General features: G+C 46.6%; 1 protein-coding gene across 4 annotated transcripts in view; it reads right to left on the minus strand.

Annotated features, from left to right (window-relative positions):
- The window catches only part of GDAP1L1 (ganglioside induced differentiation associated protein 1 like 1), a 36,436-nt gene extending 13,272 nt beyond the window's left edge, over positions 1–23,164 (minus strand). Inside the window, exons 1-3 of one of the 4 annotated variants that reach the window (XM_054724408.1) lie at positions 23,032–23,164; positions 19,281–19,474; positions 15,616–15,816 (exon numbers count right to left, since the gene is read on the minus strand). In XM_054724408.1, coding sequence (XP_054580383.1) covers positions 15,616–15,654 — 39 coding nt within the window. In that variant the 5' untranslated portion in view covers positions 15,655–15,816; positions 19,281–19,474; positions 23,032–23,164. The other 3 variants (XM_028137174.2, XM_054724407.1, XM_054724409.1) reach the window with 3 other exon arrangements.
- Positions 23,165–25,630: the final 2,466 nt, after the last annotated feature.

Consider the following 25,630-nt stretch of genomic DNA (forward strand, 5'->3'; position numbering starts at 1 on the left):
CTTCCAGGGAATCCTGGGTCTGCCCCCTCCTTAGCCTTTCCCCTACGTCTGGGTCCCAGACAAACATTTGAGCTGGTAGAAGCTAATGGAGAGCCTTGAGGTGGGGGCATGTCCTAACCCAGCTCAAAATTTCTGAGCTAGAAAACAGCGATCACCTAGTCTAACTGTCCCCTTCCTGTGGACTGAGACTCAGAAAGAAAGCTGGACTTATCCAAGGCCCCCCAGCAAAAAGATGGCAAGTGACTCCACCCCTCCTGAGCATGAGTGTCCCTACACACCCAATAGGAAGCTCTGGGAACTAGGCATCCCCAGCCTCCCTCCCGGATGTCCGGAGTTAAAGACCCAGAAGGTACAGCATGGGGTCATGTTCAGAATGTTGGACTGGGTGCCAGTCTGTGTCAATTCAAATCCCTATAGCACTTACTTGCTGAACTTGGCTTTACAAATAGCTTTACATCTGTGTGCCTCAGTTTCCTCACCTGACCAATGGGAGTCCCAATGGCAATTCCCTCAGAGGGCTGTTGTGAGAATTAGATAATTAGTTCCTGTGGAACAGTGCCTGGCATACAGTAGAGGTAATGTATCTTAGCTACTTGCATTGGACTAGGTTTTGAAGGCAGACAGACATGGACTTAAAGCCTGGTTCTGTTGTTTATTTGCTGTGTGACCTTGGGCAAGTCACTGTACCTCTCTGATCAGTTTCTGTGAAATGAGGAATGTAATCCACTTCAAGGCTGGCTCAAGATTGAGATGGGATGATGTGGTAAAGTCCCAGACAGGAGGTTAATACATGGTTTTTAACATCACTGTTAAAATACACACACACACACACACACACACACACACACACACACACAGCCCACAACCCCTGGTTGATGTCTTAAGAGTGCTTCATGCCCCATGCTCACAGCTAACATGAACACCCCTTTCTGTTTAGTGAACTATGAAGAGGGAGAGGTAATTGGCACCCAAACTCTCAACACTCATTCACAAATTCATTTGCTGTATTAGCCAGAGCAGGTCCTGCAGATAGCACTGGGAGGCAGACACTCAAATCCTCACCCTGGCTCTGCCATGTCAATGCTGTGTGACCTTAGAGTCATCACTGCCCCTTCCTGAGCCTCCTCTTTCTCATTAGTAAAACGAGGGGCCGCAGCCCTGCAGGGAGCTGACACTGCATTCAGACCACGCAGGAGACAGGCCGTGGGAGGGAACCGCTGGGTCTGTCTGAGAAGGGGAGGAACTGTGGCAGAGAGTGAGCACCCGGGGGTGGCATATGTTGGGTCTGGGTGTGTTAGTGTGTGTGCCTGAGCGTGAGTAGCAACTGTGTGAATGAGCAAATGTGTCTGTGTGTGCATATGCATGCATGAGTGTATATGGATGAGTGCACCAGTAAGTGTGAGTACTCAAGTATTATATGAACACGTGTGCATTAGTGTGGACATGAGTGAGTATGCATGAGTGAGAAGGCTTGTGTATGTGTATATTTGAGCTCATGGGCAATGACTGCCCTGGAGAAGCCCCAGAGCGGTTGAGGCTGGAGTTTGGCTGAAGCCAAACCGACCTGTTCCCTTCCTGCCTATCCTGGCATCCTCCTGCCTAGGAGATCAGGCTCCGCCCAGTCATCCAGCCTCATGGCCAGGTTGGGGCCCCTGAATGGATGGAAACAGAACCCAAACCAAGCCCTTGCCTTTGGCAAGTCTAGACATTTGGCCTCTGTCCTGGCAGGGCATCTGCCCTGCCCTGAGATTCCAGTGAGGGTGCCAGGTGGGGCTGCTGCCTGGGAGGGGACTATCTTTAGAGGCGTAACAGTCCTGCTTGGAGCTGCCTCAGGTCACATGGGCAAGCGGCCAAGGAGACTTTCTCCTTTAGCTGAGTTGAAGGCCAGAGCCCATGCGCCATCCTGCAGGGGAGGGGATGCAGGAGGAAGCCAGGCCCAGGGGAAGGGCATGCAGTCACCACGGCCATCTGCCATCTCTGCCTCCAGGGGGCTGGAGCAGACTTAGGTGGTCACCACTCAGTGTGACCAGACATCAGGCATCTCTGGGCAAATTCTCTTCATTGTCATGGTCAGGCACTGTCCCTCCTCACCAAGCTCTTATTTCTGAGGCAACTGTGATGGGTTGAGTTGGTGTCTCTTCCCAGGCATTTAGTTGCTGTGTGACTTTGCAAAAGACACTCAGAGTCTCTGAGCCTTAGTTTATTTATCTCAAATACCTTGGTTTTAAATGAATAAACTTTATATTTTAGAGCAGTTTTAGGTTTACAGAATCAAATACCTTTTTTTTTTTAATGTAACACCTATGGCTTATAAATTCATCACTTTCCAACCCTTATTTATCAAGTGCCTACTCTGTGCCAGGTCTTGTTCTAAGTATGGGAGACTCAGCAGTGAACAAGGATCCCTGCCCTCAGGAAGCTGACATTCTAGTGGGAGAAGACAGATAAGCAGTTAATATGATAGGATATATTAAAAGATGGTGAGTGCAACAGAAAAAAGAGAAAAATACATCAGGGTAAGAATTGGGGATGTCAGGGTATAAGGGAAACAGTGATAATTTTAAATAGGGTAATCCATTGGGGCAGCCTCTTTGCGCAGGTGACCTTTGAGCAAAGGTTTGAATGAAGTGAGGCAGTGATCCACACAGGGATCTGGGGAAGGCTGTTCCAGGCAGAGGGACAGACAGTGCAAAGGCCCTGGGGTGGGAGCATGTCTGAAGTGTTTGAAAAGGCTGTGTGTGAGGAGGCCAGTGTGGCTGGAGCAGGGTGGACGGGGAAGAGGACAGAAAGGATCATGCACTGGGGCTTATAATTGAGACTCCCAGACCCAGGGGTCTGTGAATAAACGTAGAGAGTCCTTGAACTAGGATGGAAATATTACATGTTTATTTTCAGTAATCTCAAACTGACATTTAGCTTTTTCTTACACTATGAGTGTAGGCGATAAAGCATGGTAGTGTTAGCATGCCTGGAATATTGTCAGCACTAGGAGTCAGATATCTTCATAACTTCACAGTTGTGCCAGTTACACTTATCACGACTTCAGTATCACAGCTGTTATCAGTCCTGCCACTAGACTGTGTTATATAATGGGTTAATATAGAAACATGTCATTATATAACAAATTTGTTTTAAAAATGTGTCAATAGCTGTACTTCAATACAATTGGTTTCCCTTCTAACCCAATAATCCTGTGTATTTAATTTTATTCAATTAAAAGCATTATTCTGAGAAAGGTCCAGGGGCTTCCCCTGACTGATGAGGGGTCCATGACCCAAGCAAGGTTAGGATCCTACAGTAGGGCCTGTGGCCATGATGAGGACTCGGGCTTTTTTTCCGGAGGGACCTGGGGAGCCACTACAAGCTTCTGAGCAGAATGGTGAGATTGCAGTTTTCACCTGTGGGCCTCCTGGGGGTGGGGTAAATGGTCAAGTGCAGCAATATGGACATGGCTGGGGGCCAGTGCCCAAGAGCTTAAAAGGCAAAGGTAGAGGTCATTTACTTCTCTGCTGCCACATCTGGGAGGGGGCTTCTGGGAGACCTGCTCCATCTTGGGTGTCAGGACTGGCCGATGGCAGGACCCAGACCTGGGCCTATTACTCCTGGTTGAAGGCTGGGCCAGGGGCTCCCCACAAGTACATACAAGACAAGGGCAAACTCTGAGAGGATGAGGACAACCTTGAACCAGGTTCTCATACCATCCCTGTCTCCCATCCAGTTCCCACCACTGGGGCCTGGCTCCTGAGGTTCTGGGTGGGAGGAGATTCTAACATCTGGAGATCAGGCTGATTCATCTCCAAACCTCCAACAACCTACACAGAGCCTGGCACACAGTAGGTGTTCACCATGCATGTATAAAACTTATGGACGAGCCCCAGTGGGACCTTGGTTAATGTGACCTCTCCTATACCTAGTACTTTATCAACATCACAACACCTATTAGTAACAGAGCCTGACCTGACTCCACGCCAAGCACTGCTATCAGCACTTTTTGTGTGCATCATCTCATTTCACCATCAAAATAGCCCTCTGATGAAGGTACTGCTATTAGCTCCATTTTACAGATTATTAAACCAAGGCTTTGGAGAGGCAAAGCGACCTGTCCAAAGTCCCATAGCAAGTTCCTGGGGAAGATGGTAATCCCACTAGAGATTATCTGGCCTCAGAGTCTATACCCTAAACTGGGATCACTCAAAGGGAGATCGTGGACCAGCTTCATCAGCATCATCTAGTAGCTTGTTAGACATGCAGTACGTTGGGTCCCATGCCAGAACTACTGAGTCAGAATCTCTGGGGTGGGACCCAGCAGTCTGTGCTTTAACCAGGATCATGCAGTGATTCCAATGCACGACCAAGTTTGAGCAGTGCCAGTCCAGAACAGTAGTCGCACTGCCTCTTCAACAACCCTCTCAGCAATCCCGAGAGGCGTTGGAATTAAAGTAGCTATTATTATTATTATTATTATTATTATTATCCCATTTTCCAGAATATAAAACTGAGCCTTGACCAACACTCAAACCCAAATCTTTTGGTTCCAAGGCCCCTTTTCTTTATAGAAACCGTTTCTCCATCTGGGAAATGAGTGAATGGAACAAAAGGATCTTCCAGAGACAGGCAATGGGGCCTAAATGCTGGGCCCTGACCATGGTGCTGAATCTGTGCCCCACAAACAGGACAATCACCCTGGGTGAGAGATTACGCCCCTAGAGGCACTCCTGTCTTCCAGGCGCAGTGCTGGGCCCTCACCCCCCTCCCCCCGCCCCGGAAGCGGGAACCCCAATAACTCAGCACCAGGCTGTATTACCAACTGCCCCCTAGGTCCCCTGAGTCTGAGAAGTGGTCGAGAGGCTATCTGTGCCTTTAAGAGCAAAACACAGCTCTGTATCTGGGCTGGTCTAAGATGAGTTAACTCCTTCCTTCTCAAGCAAGGGGCTGGGGCTGGGGGGACTACAGACAGACTCTCCAACCCCAGCCAGAGGAAGGCCCCAAGCCGTGCAGAGGGGCAGAGGCACTGAGACTTGAAAGGCCTGTAGTGTCTAGGACAGCAGCTGGGAGGCCTGGCCTGCAATGGGACTACTGAGCAGGAGGCTGGACCCCAGGAAATGCTCCTCCTCCCTCCCGCAGCCGCCCCTCCAGCAGGCGGCCTTCCCAGCAGTGCCCATTCCCTTTCCCTTGCCTTTGTCTCTCTTCTCCACCCCCGAACAGACCTGGTCTTTCTGGGAGGGGAATAGGATGGATATTCCTAGAATTGGGGTTGGTGCTCTTGGGGCCCAAGACAGGGCCAGTCACCTCCAGGGGGAGCAGCCCAGTGCCTCTGTCCTCTGGCCTGGAAACCCCAGATTCCACCCTCCAGTCTTACACCAGGTCCCCAGGCCCCTTAACCCCTCCCCCCAAGCCTCCGAGGCACCAAGCGCATCCAGTTCCTCTGCTTTCTCTGGCTATACCTTCTGGGAGCTGAAGGACTGGGTCCAGTGGTACAGTACCAGGCTCTCCTTGGGCCAATGGGCGGGGCTGGCCGCTTGGGGAGCGTCGGGGGCCTCCGCAGGCTTGGCCGCATCGTTCTCAAGCGCCGAGATGGGCCACCAGCTGCAGTTGGTGGGGGTCAGGTTGTTGGGGGTCGCCATGACAGCCGGGATCAGAGGGAGGAAGGAAGGAGGCTCCGGCAGCGCGGCTCTCTCTCGCTCAGCATCACATGGCCTCGTGGAGCCGGCCCCTCTCCTTAGCTCCCTCCCTCCCTCTCCGTGAATGTCATCACTCACCGGGCCGTGGGGGAGGCGCAAGGGGGATCCCGGGAGCTCCTTCCCTCCTCCTCCCCGTGGCCCGCCCCTGGACCAAGCCAGACAAGCTACCAGTCCTCTCCATCAGGCTCCGTGGAAGGGTGCTTGGAGCCCCGGGGAAGTAGGCCATGCCCCCCAGGTAGCTCCTATCTCAGTTTTTATTTGCTTTTTGCCTTATTATAAAAAAACATTTTCAGCCCTGGCCAGTCCCCTGCTGATAATTCCACCATTGTAAACGCATTCTGCCTCGATCTTCTAAGAAGCAAATATTTCTTTAGGAGAACTGGTGTTAGAGAGATTTGTTCCTTTTATAAATTAGTGTCTGGAATTAGTTTGTCTCTCTTTGAAGCTGTTATTTTCTAACTTTTCTCCTGAAGGACCTCTAAGAGCAGGAGAACAAACTATGGTTTATTGTGTACCCTGGCACGGTTCTAAAGGCTTTACAACCATCTACTCATTTAGCCCTCACAATAATCTTATTAGCCTCATTTTACAGAGGAGGAAACTGAGGAACAAAGAAGCTTAATGATCTTGCTCAAGGTCACCTCGCTAGTAAGTGGTGGAGTTGAAATTCTAACTCAGGCTATCTGGTTCCAAAGTCTTAGCCCAGGGGTCCTCAAACTTTGTAAACAGGGGGCCAGTTCACTGTCCCTCAGACCATTGGAGGGCCGGACTATAGTTTAAAAAAAACTATGAACAAATTCCTATGCACATTGCATATATCTTATTTTGAAGTAAAAAAACAAAACGGCAAAAACACCTGCATGTGGCCCGCGGGCCGTAGTCTGAGGACGCCTGTCTTAGCCAATATGCTCTTAGCCGTAAGATCATACAACATCTATAATAATAAAAAGTTAATATGCTAATTAGACCAGACAGCCAAATGACCTTCCAGATGTTGTTCCGGATGAAGCCGCGGCAGCGGGGGCCAAGGCAAAGGTGGTTAGGGGTGATCAGGCAAGCAGGCAGAGTGGTTAGGGGCAATCAGGCAGGCAGGCAAGCAGTTAGGGGAGATAAGGCAGGCAGCCAGGTGAGTGGTTAGGAGCCAGCAGTCCCAGATTGTGAGAGGGATGTCCGACTGCCATTTAGTCGGACATCCCCTGAGAGGTCCCAGATTGTGAGAGTGTGCAGGCTGGGCTGAGAGACCCCCAACCCCCCATACACAAATTTTGTGCACTGGGCCTCTAGTATTAATATAAACAGCAGCACAGCAAACATTTATCAACCCACATACTTTATATGCATCATCTCATTTCATCTGCACGATAATCATTTTTCCCAGATGAAGAAGATGAAGCTCAGAGATGTAAATCATGGTCCAAGGTCACATCTTCACCCCAGGAGACCGAGGCACAACCAGAGGATCCCAAAGAAACATAGGTTATCCTAAACATTCATGAGAACTTTACATAAAGTTCCTTAATATCCCCTTCTTCCCTTACTATAAATTTTGTGCTGTAATTTATTTACCATTGAGCGAATAGATGCACCAGGAAAATAAGCTTCTTAGTTTCCAACCCCTCCCCCAAGTCACACTACCAAGGACCCCTGGCCACATCACCCTCCAGGCAGATAAGCATGGCTCTTGAGGAATCAATGGCGAGCCTTCCACCCATTAACAAAAGTTCTGTGGCTCAAGGGTTTCTCTTTTTTCTTTGACTGCCAAGGAAACTTGGAGCTACTTTTTCTGCTAAGTCCCAGTCACTACATTAAGCCAACCTCGTTTAGAAAATTCTCTTTTTCACAGTGTCTTGTTCAGTTTTATTGTACAAAGAATATACTGTGTCTTGAGGGAAAATTCAGAGGAAGAAGGCTTTAGAATTTGATTAAGGTGGAAAATCTGGCCCTTGTCTGTGTCTTCCATCTGATGTATCCAGGGAGCCAGACTCAGCATCACACTCAGTGTGTGTTCATCCCCTCAACAAATATTAATTGTGCACCTACCATGTACTAGGGCACTTCAATGGCACAAGAGATACAGTGATAAATAGACACGGTCTGCTCATTGTATTTTTTCCTTAGCAATACATTTTGGAAAGAGTTTCTTATCTACACAAGGCTATCCCATACTTTGTAAGATCCAACACTGTATAGATGCACCATAATAAATTGAACAACTTCTACTGATGGACATATATAGCTGTTTCTAATCCTTTGTTATTAAAAACAATGCTGCAATGGACATCTTTATTCATATGTATTTGTGCACATGTTTGAGAATAACCTGTATGGTAATTCTTAGAAATGGAATTGCTGGGTCAAAGAATATGTCTTTGCCAAAGTTCCTTCAGAAGAAGCTGTCCCAATTTATACTCCCCACTAACAGTCTATAAAAGTGCCCATTTCCCTACACCCTTGCCAACACAGCATATTTTAAACATTTTTAACCCTTTGCACTCGCTTGCTTTTTTCTCAATTCCTGCTACTGATGCTAACCGTGTCGAGTCACATTCGACATCCGAGTGCAAAAAGTTAAAAATCTATGGGTGAAGAATGGCATCGCAGTTTTTATTTGCTTTTTGCCTTATTATAAAAAACATTTTCAACCCTGGCCAGTTTTCTCAGTGGTTAGAGCATAGGCCCGTGGACCGAAGGGTCATGAGTTTGATTCCTGGTCAAGGGCACGTACCTTGGTTACAGGTTCCGCAACCCCAGTAGGGGCCTGTGCAGGAGGCAACCAATTGATGTGTCTCTCTCATGTCAATGTTTCTCTCACTGCCCCCCCCCCCTCACGTCTCCCCCCCACCCCGCTCCTTTCTCCCTTCCACTCTCTAGAAATCAATGGGGAAAATATCCTCGGGTAAGGCTAAAATTTTTTTAAAATACTTTAAAACACATGAAAAGGCCAACAAAAATAGCTCAATGAACCCCCATCATCTAGATATCATCATTCTTAAAAACTTGCCAAATGTTTAATTTGGGGGAGAGGGTTTGAAGTATTTTGAAATAAAGTATAGGCATCATGATATTTCACACACTAACAACTTCAGTATTACTTTATATCTAACACGGGTCATTTTCTTACATAAACCAACACATTTTTCACATTAAAAAATAACATTAAGGCCCTAATATCTAGTTCATAATTAAATTTATCCAGTTGTACCAGAAATAAATGTCTTCATTGCTGGTTTCAACCAAGATCCAATCAAGGACCATGTAATAAATTCTGTTGTTACACCTTAAGTCCTAGAATGGTCCTCACTCTTTTTATTTTTTATTTTATTATTATTATTTTTAAAATATATTTTATTGATTTTCCACAGAGAGGAAGGAAGAGGGATAGAGAGCTAGAAACATTGATGAGAGAGAAACATCAACCAGCCGCCTCCTGCACACCCCCCACCGGGGATGTGCCCGCAACCAATGTACATGCCCTTGACCGGAATCGAACCTGGGACCCCCCAGTCCGCAGACCGAAGCTCTATCCATTGAGCCAAACCGGTTTCGGCGGTCCTCACTCTTTTTAATACCCGCGCGCCCCCCCCCCCCCATAACCTGGACTCATGAAGAGACTGGTCAGCTGTCTTGTACAATGCTCCACTTTAGGATTTGTCTGGTTGGTCATTGTGGTGTGTCCTTTAACTTGTCATACTCGGCCTTTTATTTCCTATAAACTAGTACTTAGATTTAAAGGATAGATTAGATTCAGGTTAGACATTTTGGGGGCAAGAATTTAATACTTGATAGGTTGTGCTGTGCGCTCCATTTTGCCTCACATCAGGAAGTCCATAATAACTTGTTCCACTATTAATGATGCCAAGTTTGATTACTGGGTTAAGGTGGTGACCACATCTCTCCATGTTAAATGTTTATTTCTCCTCTCCCCATCAGAACTTTGTGGGTATCCAGTTCCTCATCAAATGATCGTCCTTGACTAAACCAATTATCAGGGATTGTAAAACGATTTTCTAATTTTGTCTTTTCGTTTGCATTTATCAGTTGGCATTCTTTATTTGAATTTCAATAATTATGAATGAAGCTGACCAACCTTTCAAATGCTTAAAAGCCATTTACATTTCTTTCCCAGCAAATGGTCTGGGTTTCCGTGGGACCTGGGCAATTATAACACAGCATGAAGACGGCTGTGCCTGGGGTGAGGACAGGGGCTGTGGTAGAGCTGGGAAGGAACATCCAGCTTGCCCTGCCTCCTCAGGTGCTGACCGTGCCAGTGAAGGCTTTCAGGTGCAGTGGCTCTCAGTATGGGTTTCTCTGAAGCAGATCCTGAGACAAGAATTCAAAGACAGGCAATTACTTTGGGAGAGAAGGGAAATCCCGGGAAATGAGACAGGAAAGGCAGCCAAGGAAGGTGTGTTGTCAAGCAAGTTAGCACTGTGAGCAGCTGGAGCTTAATCACACAGGGAAATTCTGAGGCTGGTATAAAACACCTTGTCATTATCCCACCTGAGGAGGAAGAGAGCTGGGGAATTTATATACCCAGTTGTCAGTCATTGCTCTAGGAGTGGTCCCAGGAATGTTAACTCCCCAGCACTTCAGGCCTGTCCTGCAGTTGGCAGAGTGGGTTCCAGTGACCACAAAAAGCTCCTTGGCAATCAATATGGGTGCTAGCAGCTGGGGGTTAGCTTGTGTGCACTGAAATGGTCAAAGTGTGTGTGTGTGTGTGTGTGTGTGTGTGTGTGTGTGTGTGTGTGTGTGTATGTGGGGGGAGGGGTTGGGGTTGGGGAGAAACCGGTAGGGCATCTGTTCAGGGGCCTCCAAGCAGAGATGCTAAGGATGAGGAGTAATTAGCTACATGAAGAGAAGATGGGAAAGGGATGCATGCTCCAGGCAGAGAAAGGAGCAGGTGAAAAGGCCCAGAAGTGAGTGTGGATGGTGTATTTGAGGGACCGACGGCTATTCATCTGGCTGGAGGCAGAGGTGAGAGATGAGGCTGAGTGGTGATGCCAGGCCTGTTAAGCCACCTTTAGGAGTTATCACATGTTGAGGGTACTGGGAAGTTTTAATAAGGGAAATAACATCCAGTTTGGGTGCCAGAAATCTTAAAAGGCCTGAAGTACTTACACTGACAGTCCCATGTATTAATTCACACTGGGAGCTAAATGTTCCTTCCCAGGGATGGGATTATTCATGCCCTTCTTCCATGGCAGCTAGGGATGGACTTGCCACCAAGAGGTTGCCATTGAATGTGAACTCGGCACAGTGAGATGGGAGCCTCAAGGAAATATTTCACTTGGGTCCACTACTGGTAGATTATAATATATGCCACTATCCTATATAATAAAAGGCCAGGGACCATAAGCGTAACGACCATAACGACCGCTCTACCAGTCACCATGAGGTGCACTGACCACCTCTCGGTCCCTCCCTCCCCTCCCCCCTCCCCCCTGCAGGCTCCGATTGCAGCATGGTGAACGGGGAACCACGGTGAATGGCGGCGGGGGGGGGGGTGGTGGCGGGGTGGGACTGGGGACTGGTGAGAGGCGGCGGGGGGCGGCAAGTGGCAAGGGCGAGTGGCGAGGGGCAGTGGCAGCGAGCGGCGCGGGGTGGTGACATGGCCCTGATCACAGGCTAGGCCTAGGGACCCTACGCGTGCACGATTTCATGCGCTGGGCCTCTAGTCTATAATAATAAAAGCATAATATGCTAATTAGACCAGACAGCTGAATGACCTTCTGGATGTCCTTCTGGACGGAGACATGGTGGTAGGGGCTGAGGCAGAGGCGGTTAGGGGCGATCATGCAGGCAGGCAGGCAAGCAGTTAGGAGCCAGTGGTCCCGGATTGCAAGAGGGTGCAGGCTGGGCTGAGGGCCACACACCCCTCTCCCCCCACTGTGCACAAATTTCGTGCTTTGGGCCTCTAGTAATATAACAACAGCCATGAAGGTTTTCCTGTGAAACACTTTACAATCATTATCTGAGGTGATATTTTTATTACCCTGATAACACAGATGAGGAAATTGATCAGATGGATGAAGTTATCAATGGCCCAAGGTCAAGAGCTAACAAACACCCAAGTCTATAGACAATAGAATTCTAAGTGTCCAGACAGATAAATGAGAGTATATTAATTCCATGAAACAATTTATATTCACTAAATGAGAAAAGTTACAATTAAAAGATTACAATTAAAAACAGGTTATATAATAAAACCCTAATATGCAAATCAACCGAACAGCAGAACAACTGGTCACTGTGATGCGCACTGACCACCAGGGGGCAGACGCTCAACACAGGAGCTGCCCCCTGGTGGTCAGTGTGCTCCCACAGGGGGAGCGCTGCTCAGCCAGAGGCTGGGCTCACAGCTGGCAAGCGCAGCAGAGCTAAGGACCCCTCGGGGGGATGTCCGCCTGCTGATTTAGGCCCACCCCCGCTCCCGGGAGCGGGCCTAAGCTGGCAGGTGGACATCCCCCAAGGGGTCCTGGACTGCGAGAGAGGGCACAGGCCAGGCTGAGGGATTCCCACCCCACCCCAGTGCATAAATGTCGTGCACTGGGCCTCTAGTAATAAGTTACTCTAAAAGTCCTCTTTAGTTTGGATTACTATAATATTTAAAATGTAAAAGGCTACCAAAAAAGTATGTACAATTAAATTTTTAAATATTATAGGATAGTCAATAAAATAGTTATGTAGTTAGACTGGGGTGGGTATAGACAGGAATAAAAGGGAAATTCCTAGTGATTTTTAAAAATTGGATTTTCTGGTTTATCTAGTATTGTGAACTGAATTATATCCCCACAAAATCCATATGTTTTAGTCCTAAACCTGAATGTGAAAGTATTTGGATATAGAGCCTTTAAGGAGGTGATTATGGTTAAATTAGGTCATAAGGGTGGGGCCTTAATCCAATAGAACTGGTGTCTTTATCAGAGGAAGAGACACCAGAGATCTCTCTTCTCAATCAAGCACCAAGGAAAGGCCATGTGATGACATAGTGAGAAGGCAGCCATCTGCAAACCAGAAGAGGTCTCACCAGAAACCAACCCTGGAGGGACCTTGATCCTGAATTCCAGGTTCTAGAACTGTGAGGACATACATCTGTTACTTAAGCCACCCAATTTGTGGTATTTTGATATGGCAGACCAAGCAGACTAACACACCTAGATAGAAGTGCATTATTTCTATCATAAAAAAATATTCAAAATTGTTAAAAAAGAGAGATACTGTTTGATTTCTGCCTTATATTATTAGGGACAAGCTGGCTCTGGTCTTTGAACTACAGGAAAAAGGGAAGAAATTAACATGGTCTGAGTGTCCTTTAGCCAGATCCTTTACAGAAATCCCATGAGAAGAGTACTAAATTCCACACCTGACAGATGGGAAAACTGAGGCTCATAAAACACTAAATGCTTAACCCAAAATCACCAGTTAGGAAGCAGCAGAGCTGGGAATGGGGTCCAGGTCTATCGGATCCTGATACACCTGAGCTCTTTTCTTCTCATACCATTGCCCCCATATAGCAGGTGCTGAAATGGTCACAGACACAGGTAGGGTGGGTGTGGGTGACCTCCTTCAGCCTGGAAGGATCACTCAGGAGCCTTTGCTTCTAAGTTCTGAGCAGATAGATGGCTCTCCTGGGAGTTAGAAGGTGCCTGAAGGAATTCATTGTGAAAATCCTACTGGCTAATGCATCTAATTTCTATATGTATAATATCAGGGCCTGCTGACTGAGGAAGCTACAGAGACCAGAGAAATGCTATAAACTTGAGGTGGACCAGGTATGAACCCACAGGATGTGGTGGAGACTGTGAAGACCAGAGCGTGAGTTCCACTCTACATGGACAGCTGCTCCTGGCTTTAGCCAATAGCTATTCTGGGTTTTCAAGAACCTGGGAATCCAGATATTTGTTTTGAAATTGCTCATTTTAAAATTTGTTGATACATTTTTAAGAATCAGGCGTAACAAAATATATTTGTGGGTTGCATCTAAGCCTTTACATTGTCAGTTTGTAGTTTCTGCTTTAGATAATTGTTGTCACAATCCTGGAGGCAGTATGCTAGTTAACACAGCCCTGTAACTCATAAACTGCTCAATCACAGCAGCTTTACACAGAAGCTCATTTTTCAATCACATAAAGTCCAATTAGCAGCATGTGGGGGGAGGAGCAGGGAGTTCTGTCAATCTTCCCATGTGGCATCCAAGATCACCCAGGCACTGATAGCCAATGGTCATTGAAATCCAAAGGGCAGATAGTCAAGAAAGAGAGCAGAGGACCATGGAAGCATTCCTCACTCTGCCCACGTTCCCTCAGCCAGAATTCAGCCCTGTGGCTGCCCCCCTAGAGGCTAATCGGAGCTGGGAAACATAGTCCCTGGCCTGTGCAGCCCCTTTCCAACAACTCTATCTATGAACTGGGCACACAGATATCTGGGGGATGGTTACCCATCTCTTCCTCATGTAGTTATCATCATCTCCATTTTGCAGATGAAGAAACAAATCTCAGAGAGGCTAAGTGAGCTGTGAGAAGTTATGCAGTCAGGAGCGCTGTCTTTCTGAGACCAATCCAGGGACATTTCCTCTATCTCAGTGTTTCCCAAACTTGTCATCTCCTAAGAATCAGCTACACCACTTGTTGCACATACAGGTTCCTGGACCTTGCCCCAAACCTTGAATCTGAGTCAAGGAAGACTGTGGTAACCTGTATTTCCATCAAGAATTCCAGATGATTCTTACAGCAGGCTCTACACCAGGGGCTACAGCTTAGACTCGTCTTGGGAGCTTTGTGAATGCTCATCTCTTGGTCCCAACCCTAGAAATGATGACATGGACATTTTGTAAAACTTCCAGGTGACAGGTGACTGTGATGTGCAGCCCGGACTCAGAACCACTGCCTTTGCTCCCACACCACACTGGATGGTTGTCAGAGCCACCTGAAAGAGCTTTTCAAACTAAAGCAATAAGAGAGAAAGAGCGAGACAGAGAGGAAGAGGGGGAGAGAAAGGGGGACCAAGGAGAGTGAGAGAATTAGAGAGAGATCCATGAGTGGGAATTAGCATTAAAAAGAACTCTTCAAAGGATTCTAATGTGCAGTCTGGGTGGAGACCTACTGAATAAATGGACCAGAAGATTCTTAATCAGTATGTTTGGATGAACCAAACTTTTTGTATTTTTAAAGCACCCCAAGGGCTTGTGATACCAATCCCTAAGGCTCTGCTACTCCAAGTGTGGTCTAAAGTACCAGCACATTGCCCTGGCCTGTTTTGCTCAATGGTTAGAGTGTTGGCCCTCAGACGAAGTGTCAATGGGTTCAATTCCTGGTCAAGGGCACAAACCTCAGTTGCAGGTTCATGCCCCAGGGGTGCATGCAAAAAACAACCAATAGATGTGTCTGTCATATCAATGTTTTTCTCCCTCCTTCCCTTCCACTCTGAAAATCAATGGAAAGAATATCCTCGGGTGAGAAATTGAGAAATAAATAAATAAATAAATAAATAAATAAATAAATAATCAGCACATCACTGGGAACTGGTAAGAAATGCAGAATCTCAGTCCCTACCCTAGACCTACTGAATCAGAACCCACAGTCTAACAAGATCCCTGAAGATTAGCACACAGCTTAGTATGAGGTGTTGATCTAAGGCAGTGGTCGGCAAACTCACTAGTCAACAGAGCCAAATATCAACAGTACAACGACTGAAATTTATTTTGAGAGCCAAATTTTTTAAACTTAAACTATATAGGTAGGTACATTGTTATTAACTTAATTAGGGTACTCCTAAGCTGGCCTTTGCTAAAACCTCAAGGGGCCAGAGAGCCGCATGTGGCTCGAGAGCCGCAGTTTGCCGACCACTGATCTAAGGCACACAGGCTCTTTCTGGGAGGACAGCAGACCAGGTCCTCCAATTAGGGCTGGCTCATCTATTCTCCCTCCCCACCCACCTCTGGAAGCTGTAGAACGCTCTCAAGTGTTACCAGCATCGTCCGTCCTCAAAGGTCTGGGCCTCACTGCCCCCATGCTGCGGCCATCTGTTCACGGATACTTTGTTGGAAGGTCTGGGCACGGGCACAGTGTGATGAATCAACAGGAGTTGCAGGCCCTTCCTGCCAGGGAAGGGCAGCACAGACACCTGGGTGCTTCACCTGACGATGTAAAGATGTGCAGGTTGAACGGACAGACAGACTTGCTTTATGAATTTCTGGGGCCAATCAGAGGAAGTTAGGGGGAGGGAGGTTACAGTTTACTGTGCCAATCACTCATGAAGGCAGTTTGGTTAGACTCAAACTATTGTTCATGCACAATTTCTGTGTTGGTCTCTACTAGTTTAAAAGCTCAGTGAGGTCAGTGGCTGAGCTACCTGTGGAGTTCATATTATACGGTCTAGCATACTGTAGCATCTGCCCAGTAAATATGTTTACTTAAATATAAACAGCTGACATGCCCATTAAGCCCTTGCCTCTCACTGGTAATTTTTGTGCACTGTAGATTAGGCATATTTTTGTGATCTTTAAAGCATTTCTGTCAGGTGTTCAAACTATCCATTTTTGTTTTCTCAAGTTCTAATTCTTTTTCATCCAGCTTATATTTGCACATTTTTTGTAATGGCAAAACAACTAAAGTATCTCAAATGGCCAATGAAAACGGGTTTGTTAAATAAACCAGGAGCTCTCTCCCACCAAAGTCCACCCATCTACCAACTAAGAACTGCTTATCTGAACAGATCCCAGGAAGATATCAACAGCATGGCTTCTGAGTGGAATTATGGGTGTTCTCTATGAATTACTTTTCGTTTGGCTGTATCTTCTTTTTTCTCCTGTTCTGAGCATCTATTACTTTTGAGTAGGAAAAACTAACCAATAGGAAGTGGATTGTTTCTAAACACTATTTTAAATCTCTATACCACTGTAGCTAGCTTTATATATTTGGTAATGTTTTTGAGAAACATGCAAGTTGAAAAACAGAGGGAATGTTTCCAATTACCACTTAGCAAGGAAGTTGAGGCCCAAAGTAGTAAAGTGATTTATGTCCCAGGGTACACAGCCAGGCAGGAGCAGAACTCAGGCCCTGACTTGCAGACTGGTGTTCTTTCCTTCTATCATTCCCTTCCCTTCCCACTGTGGACCCCTTACTGCGTTCTCTTTCACTAAGTCAGCAGTGCAGGGGTTATCGCAGGCATTCATGGCCTCACAGATTGTACACTCCATTCCACTGCCGTGATTTGTGTGCATTCTAGAGTGGAGAGCCACTAGACCAGGCAGGCAGCCTCCACATATGCCTTTGCTTACTGGAAAACCATAGCACAGATCCAACGCAGAAGTCCTGTTCCCGGGACCAGGGCAGGAGCTGTGTACCCACTTGAGAATCTGCTACTGGGTGATCTGCAAAGGCTGCAGGCAAGCCCATGCCACTTTGGCCACATGGGACATTTTCTTGGGAGTATCCAGTTATTACTGATAAGTCCTCCATGGACACTTCCTCCAGGCTGGCTCCGGCTTGCTCTGAGCTAAATGAAAGGAGGGGGGCACTTCTCCAGGAGTCCTTGCCATGTTGAGCAGGGCTCAGGACTGGGCTCCACCTTTTTTTCATTTGACAGGACATATTGGAGGGAGTTTGAACGTATTCATGCTGCACCTGAGCCTATGCCAGCAGCTCTGGGCTCCGCAGAAGCCCCAGGGGCTTGGCTCAGCTGTGCCAGCCTGGGAAATTCACAGGGTAAATAGACCATAAGTTTCACAGAGAGAAATGAGAATGAGGATTTCTTTCTGGTGTTTGGGAGATGAGTCCAAAGGTGGGTGTTGTGGGCCAGTGCAAGAAACATTTTTTTTGGAGCTGTGGTCTGTGGTCAGGAGTATCTCTGGGCTGTGATGATGATTCTTGGAGGTGGTTCCTGGGTCTGGGTGTCCACGGGGAGAACGTGCTTTGCAAGGGCAATAGAGCAATTCTGAAGGCCGGAGGATGGAGACTTAAATCTGAAGTACTGATGACTTCTTAAGGCCTATATTGAGGATTATTTTCTATACCTTATCAGGGAAAAACCAGCAGGCATGTACATAATTAAATCTTAAGAACAGACTGCATAGTGACAATCAAAGACGTAGATTTAAAAAAAATTTTAATGGTTTTTCAAAAACAAAACAAAAATAATACATGTTCATTATAACAAATGTAAATAATATATAAAGTAAGAAGCAAAAGTAAGTCTATTCTCCAGAAGAGGTACAAAGTAAAATAAGGTATAATTTTTCAAATGACCAGATTGGTAAGTTTAAAAAGAATGGCAATAACCAGCACTGGCAAGGGTGTAGGCAGGCTTTGCCAACTCCAGCATTACTAACACAATTCTTTGTTGTGGGAGGACTGTCTTATTTTAAGATATTTAATGACAAGTAAATATATCCCCAGACACTGTCAAATGTCTACCCCAAACACCACCGGTGTGAGTGGAATCTGGCATTTGATATATCTATCAAATACTAAAATTTGTGTCACCAGCAACTTTACTTCAAAATACATTTATGCAAGTAGAAACTTGTTTGACAAGCATTTTCATGCAGCATCATAGATAACATTTAAAAAAATGAGTAATGATCCAAATGACATCTGTTCCTAGACTATATACATGCCCATATACAGAAAAAAATTAAATAGCTCTGATGTAGAGAGCTCTTCAAGATAAAACTATTAAGGGTGGAGGGGGAGGGGAGGAATGGAACAATGTAGAGGACATTTTTGTGAAATCTAAAGAATAAAGTTGTATGAGCAGCTGCATGTGTATTGAAATATATATATATGTAGATATTAATATATACACATATATATTTTTTAAATCCTCACTTGAGGATGTTTTTATTGATTTTTTTATTTTGAGAGAGAGAGAGAGAGACATCAATGTGAGAGAGAAACATCAATCAGTTGCCTCCTGCATGTGCCCTGACTGGGGATCAAACCTTCAACCTAGGTATGTGCCCTGACCGGGAATCGAACCCACAACCTTTTTAGTGTATGGGACGACACTCCAACCAACTGAGCCATCCAGCCAGGGCGGTGTGTGTGTGTGTATAATTTTTTTTAAAGCCTGGCAGAAGGTGTACTAATCTACAAACACTGGTGATCTATCTGTGCAGCAGGATGGAGGGCTTCAGGCAGACAGCATTTGGAATTTTCCATTTCTACCTTAAATATTTCAGCATCACTTGTATCATTTTACAACAAGGACGTTGTAAAATAATAAAGATAAAAATATGAAGTAGAAAAGGAAAGAAGCCCTCATTGGAGTCCTGCCTTCCTTCTCCTGGGATAAGTAAACTTGGCTTCAGGGATTCCTCATGCCGCACACTTTAAAGTTCTCAAGGCAGCTACATATGCACCACCTCATCAGATCCTCAAAGCAATTCTCCTAAGGTGGCAGAGAGGGGTAGTTATTTCCCTCTTGCAAATGGGGAAACTGAGACTGAGAGAGTGCAGTGACTTGTCCAAGAGCCAACCAGCAGAGTGGGAGCCCAGCTACACAGTAACAGGAGCACCCCAAAGTAACAGGAGCAGGTCCAGACACACAGGCTCTTATAACCATGGGCCTAACATGCTTGCCCTGCTGAAGCACTCCTACCTGTGGTTTCAACTCCTTTAACTTCTCTTCTGTTCTTATTCCTTCAACCAAAGCTGGTATTCATCTCCCAAAATAATTCTCATCCTTCTGGCTCTCCTTTGCTGAAGGCATCATGCTTTGGGAAGAGCAGGGATTTGAGATCGGACTCTGTCACTCCTCAGTTCAGGAAGTGGCTTCCCCTCTCTGGGCTTCAGCTGTAAAATGAAGATAAACATAATAAACTCCTAATTGTTTTAAGGGTCAAAGCAATCATGTGTGTGAATGCATTTTATAAATTATAAAAGACTTATAAACATTAGTTAATTTTACCCAGCTGGAGTGGCTCAGTGGTTCTTAACCTGGAGTTTAGGTCAAGAACTAAAGGGGTAAAAAGAACAGCTCACCCTAATCTAATACTTATCTGTGGCATACAAACAAAGATTTGTTTTAAGCTTTTCACTTTAATTGAAATTTAACATATACACAGAAAAGGTGCATATTCGATGAGTACAGCTTGTGAACTGAACACACTATGAGCAACATCAGATCAAGAAAGAGAATGTTACCAGCACCCCTGAAGCCCTGCTCAATACTCCCTTCCAGTCCTAACCATTTACACATTTTCTTCTGTAGCTTTACTGCTAGATTCTATATTTTGGCCTTAACACTTTCCTGATGTCATCATACAGATTAAAGTCCAAATAAATGAATTTGAGAGAAGGCAAGACCTTGGGTCTTTATGGTTCTAAAAAGCCAATAGGCAATTATAATTATTTGCCGAGATGACTGACTGACTTACTGATGGACTCCCTCACTCATTCAATACATATGGTGGCAGACCCTGTGCCAGGTACCAGGGACACAAGATGCAGCCCCTGATATGATGGAGGAAGTGTGAAGTGCTATGGATGCACACAGTGTGGGGGCATTTAACCTACACCGAGAGAACAGAAGCTGAGGGAGGGCAAGTTGAGAAAAATGTAACAGATAATTCTTGCCCTCCAGAAGCTTAGAATCCAACTGGAGACACAAGAAATGTATGGGCACCTGGCCATACATATGGCTCAGTGGTTGAGCATCTACCCATGCACCAAGAGGTCACCAGTTTGATTCCCGGTCAGGGCACATGCCCGGGTTGCGGGCTCATTCCTGGTATGAGCCATGCAGGACTGCCTTGGTTCCAGTTCTAGCTCCACTGCTTACTAGCTGTGTACTCTCAGGCAAGTTACTTTACTTCAGTTTCCTCATTTGGAAGATAACTGTACCAGTAATCTCATAGGATTGTTGTGAGGATTAGAATGACACACAGTAAGAGCTATAAAAGTACTATCTTTTACTATTATTTTCCATTTTAATGTTGTTCTGCCCGGCCAGTGTGGCTCAATGGTTGAGCATCAACCTATGAACCAGGAGGTCATGGTTTGATTCTGGGTCAGGGCACATGCCTGGGTTTCCCATTAGATCCCCAGTAGGGGGCAAGCAGGAAGCAGCTGATTAATGATTCTCCCTCACCATTGATTTCTCTCTCATCATTGATGTTTCTATCTCTCTCTCCCTTTCCCTTCCTCTCTGAAATCAATGAAAAATTATATATATAAATGTATATATAAAAATTGTATATAAAATTACATATAAAAATTATATGTTGTTTTTCATCTGCTCTCTGTCAGCTAAGTTCAATAGTTACATGAGAAATAGGCAACAATACCCATTCAGTTGCTCAAACTAGAAAGCAAATTGTCAGCCCACTTTCTCCCACTGCTCCTTCTGTACACAATCTCTCACCAAAGCCTGATCTATACAAGTTTCAATCTGTTAACTTGTTCGCAATTCCTACCGTCACCTGCTCTTGGGAGCACTGCCATCTCAGGCCTGGATCACTGTGCCATCTAGGTGGAAACCAGAGTAATCTTTCTAAAATAACATGGTCCCTTCTCTTCTCATCCACAGCCTCCATGGTTCTCAGAATAAATCCCTTGGCATGGCCTTTAAGACCCTTCCTAACCTGATTCCTACTTTCATTTGCACTTCAAATTCCTTGTGTCCAAAACTAAACTCTCTGCCCAAACCTGCTGGCTTCCTGGATTTCCCTCTTTAGTGAATGGCGCCACCTACTGATCTCCCAAGGGAATCCTGCCTTCCAAATACTCCCTGAGTAATAAACCACATTCTCAAAAAGCATCCAACTTCATGATGGAGATATGCTTACATGAAGCACTTTAAAATATATTGGGCTTTAGCATTTGATGCCAAAATGGGTAGAAGTAAGGTAAGCTGAAGAATTCACCAAAATTATACTTAGCACTTAGTAACCTCCAGGAATTCATTAATCTAGATACAGTCTTTGCCCCCAAGGATGTGTTTTATCTGAAGAAATATTTCGAAATGATAGTTTAAAACACATATTTGGTCTTGATGCAGGTCACTTGGCAACTTCTGAGGAAAAAAAATGTATCATATTTTCCTTTTCTAAGAGATGTTGAGAGATAGACAGGTGCTAAAGAGATTAAATTCCAGTCACTTACTAGCACTGTGTGACACAGGACAAGGGGAGCAAGAACAAGTTCTCTAATCTCTTGGAGTCCCCGTCATCCTCATCTGTACCATGTGTAAAACCACAGGATAGTAAATGAGAGAACATGTACACAGCTGCTGCACAGCAGAGGGCAGCCATTATCATCACCATCATTAGGTTTTATGTTGGAACTTTACCATGAACAGTTAAGTTATTCTTTCATGTCCTATCAGTTGAGCCTCTGGTCTGAACAGGAGACTTTTTAACGTTTTATCCAGGCCGCATTACATGCTTTATGTTTGACAACCTTCAAACTATGAAGTAGACGCGCCCCACAAGCCGGTAGATTCCACTCCCAGACGTGGGTCAGGCATTCCAAGGTCTGGCTGTACTTAAGTTGGATGTACTAAACTATTTTCAGCAGCCTATCTAGTTAAGTGACTACATCTAAGTATTGGGGAATGGAGGTAGGAGGGTCCAGTTTGGGTTCAGGCAACAACTCCCACCCTAGGTTGAGCCGAAACCAACTCTACCCAATTCTACTGAGCAAAGCCATTCTTTCCCACAAAGCTCAGAGAAGCGGAGACGTGGAGCTGGGGCCTGATGAGTGAGGAGAAACACAACTAGATCAGCAGAATCAGTCCCAGGGATGGAGTGGCTTCCAGCTGTTGCCCAGCTCACCCCTTCCCCGCCTGCCATCGGAGCAACCATCAGAATCATAAAAATGGAAAAATCCCTAAAAATCACCTACTTAGGTGGACTGCCTAAAGTTTTTCCAAACATTTAGTGCACTTCTCTCCGAAAGGGTCTATTATTTCTCACCAGGTTCTTAAAGGAGTCCATGCCTGAGAAAAACGAAATTGGCTAAGATTCTTCACTTAACAGATGGAGAAACCGAGGCAGAGAGAGGTTAAAAACAGTTGCTCAAGTCAAACAACAGGAGCACTAAAGCGAAGGCCTTCTCAGTGTCAATCCCGGTCTCCATTCCTGGCCCTGGCCCTGTCTGATACCGCCTCGCTTCTCCGCGGGCCCTGGAAGACCCCCAGGAGGCGAAGGCTGGTGTCCGAGCCCTGGAGAGGTGGCAGGCGGTCCAGACTCTAACACCGACCGAGGAGACGGGCTAAGCGCTCAGAGGGGCTCCGCAGCCGTGAAGACTCCCACCCTGGCCTCACCCCAAGGAATCCCGCCGCCTTGGAGTACAGCGAGCCCCGCGAAGTGGAGGCTGCTTCGCGACTCTGAAGAACAGCGCCTACTCACGCGCCCGAGGGAGGAGGAAGTAGACGCGCCCCACCAGCCGGTCCGGAGCGAACCCGCGGCGCACGGAGGAGGGAGCAAAGAGAATAACAGGAAATGACGCAAGCGCACGTGCTTCCGAGAGGGCGGTGGCGAGGCGTCGGAGAGGCGCGGCCGCCGCTCCGCACCTGCGCAGTCGCCGCCTGCCGCGCTGCCGAGTCACGGAGGCGGGAGGAGCGTAAACAGAGGGCGGGGCGCGTGCCGAGTGACGCAGGCGCAGTGCGACTCGGAGGCGCGGGCCGCCCCCTCCGCGGGTTTGGATCCGGGTCAGTCAGGCTCCGCGATCCGGGACGGACTATCTGAACCGACCGGACTGGGTAGCCGGAGTGCGAGAAGGTGAGAGCCCTGACAGGGAGGGGTCGCGGCACCGCCCCTCGGCCCCCTGGCCGCGGGCGATTTTCTTCGGCCGGTCCGCCTCCTGTCGCGTCGCGCCCGGGCGCTGACTGCGGGGCCGGGTCGGGCCGGGCCGGGCCGGGCTTGGGCCTCTTCGTCACCTCCTCGGCTGCTGCGGCCTGGCCCTGCCGAGCTCCGCTCTCTCGCCCCTTCCCGCCTTCCTGTCCTCTTGTTGCCCCTGCCCCGTCTTGCTCCTCCGCCTTCTCCCGCTGGGCCGTAGCTTCCCCTTTTCACCCTCCTCGGCCGCCCTTTGCCCCTTCCCGCCCTTTCCCGCTCGTTTCTAAGCCCCAGTCTCGTTGGCTGCCTCGTTGCCTCCTCCTGCATCCCTGGCGCCTTCGCCCAACTGAAATCTGCCATTCTGCACAGCGGAGTGTCCTGGAGGGGCAGCCTCCCAGCCGGAGACCCCAGGCGGCCAGACCTGGGGGTTCCTGGACAACCCCCGACTCTCCGAGCCCCGCTGGGCTCTGACCTTTCCTCCCGACCCTTCTTAACTGCGACCACTCCAGGTTCTGGGTGGAAAGAACAACGTTGTGCTTTGGCTCTAGCAAGAAGAGTGTGTTTATGGGGTTTCAGCGGGTGTGTAGAGAGAGGTGTGGATGTGTTTCATCTCGGGGGGCCGATTGTTTCAACCTAGTCTTGGCGACTTAGAGACTCGCTGGACGGGGCTTTCTTTCCCGGACTCCTCGCTTCCGGGCGGGGGGGCTGGGAAAGTTCCTAAATCTTTCACATTGTGATGACGCGCTTACGCGAGGATCGTTTATTCTTTCTCCAGGTCTCTCCTAGGCTCGAGGTTGAAAGAGGTCTTGGTTAAAACGGCAAGATATAAATAAGATTGTGACACATGCTATTCGTTGAAAGTCAGAGAAAACCAGAAATTTTGATGGAGGAACTTAGAAGGATTTTGCTTGTCGTTTTTGAAAGGTTGGGGAAAATCGGAGGCATAAATTGCCCTGTGTGATTTGACTTAAGAACAATACAAAGTAACTTCTAATAGGCCTTTTTAAAGTTTGATCTTTTGGGAGATTGTTCAAGTTCAAGAAATCAGCGCTGTGAAAACGGCAAGAAAGTCTCCCACAAGTTTAATGTTAATGAAGAGGGGCAGACCAGTTGTGCTTCCCGAAGTTTGTCCTAGAGCTCTTGATTTGAGTGAGTAGGAAGGTAGGAATACTGAGCATAAGAAGCCTTTTGTAAATTAAAACTGCCTCTGATTTAGCTCTTAAGATCGTGCCCAACACTTATCTTTGCTCAGGGTTAATATAACTGAGAGAAAAGGTGAGTAATAAAAAAATGCCGAAGTCTGAAAATAACTAAGATGGAACTTGGTTCCTAAACTTACAGTCTGTAGCCAGTTTTTATTTTGGTCTGTTTTGGTTTTTAACTTTTAGTGTGTCAACAAGAATGTTAACTAAGTTTGTATTAAGTCCAGATTTTAGAGGTCACCTGCAGTGCTATTAAATTAGCGCTGTATAATTAAAAGTTACATATTTGGGTATAGAGCTTCTTAACAGTCTTAGGGCTGGAACGAGATTCCAGCCCTTACAGCAAGGGGCTTCACAGCCCTTTCTATGTCAAGTCCCGCCCGTACATCCTTAGCATCCAGCCTAGTGCTGACGCCCATGGTAAGAATTCTGTATTTGTGGAAGGAGAGAACTTCTGCCTATAGAATTCAGCAGTGTATATTTAGATGTGATGTACTGATTTCCAGAGAGGCAGAAGAGTGGTTAGTGTGGGGTCTGCAGGATTGGGGAGACTCGGCTTAGATGACTTAACTCTATAAAGGCCACTAGTCTGAGTGAGCATTTGACTGACTGGTTATAAAGTAATTGAGGAAAACTGTAAGTCAAACTTTATTTTAGTTCTGCCCGCAGGATGAATTTGCTTACAACCTACGATAGCACTCTTTCAGATGCTGTGGGCTTTAAAGTTATTAGAATGTGATCTTTGCTCACCCCTCTCCCTAGGGATGTAGGACATTATTGTGCGTGTATGTGTGTGGGGAGGAGGATCCTCCTTTACATCCAGAAGATTAGAAACCAGTGAAGTATGGAATTGATAATGTTCATACACTGGTTAAATAAACCAGCAAAATATATGTGGGAATGTATTTAACTTTTTTGTCTTAAGAAGTTGAGGTGAAAGCTAGCTGAGTTCTTTTGAGAATATTTTCAGT

This window comes from Eptesicus fuscus, chromosome 12, assembly GCF_027574615.1.
Source record: "Eptesicus fuscus isolate TK198812 chromosome 12, DD_ASM_mEF_20220401, whole genome shotgun sequence".
NCBI classification, from domain to species: Eukaryota; Metazoa; Chordata; class Mammalia; order Chiroptera; family Vespertilionidae; genus Eptesicus; species Eptesicus fuscus.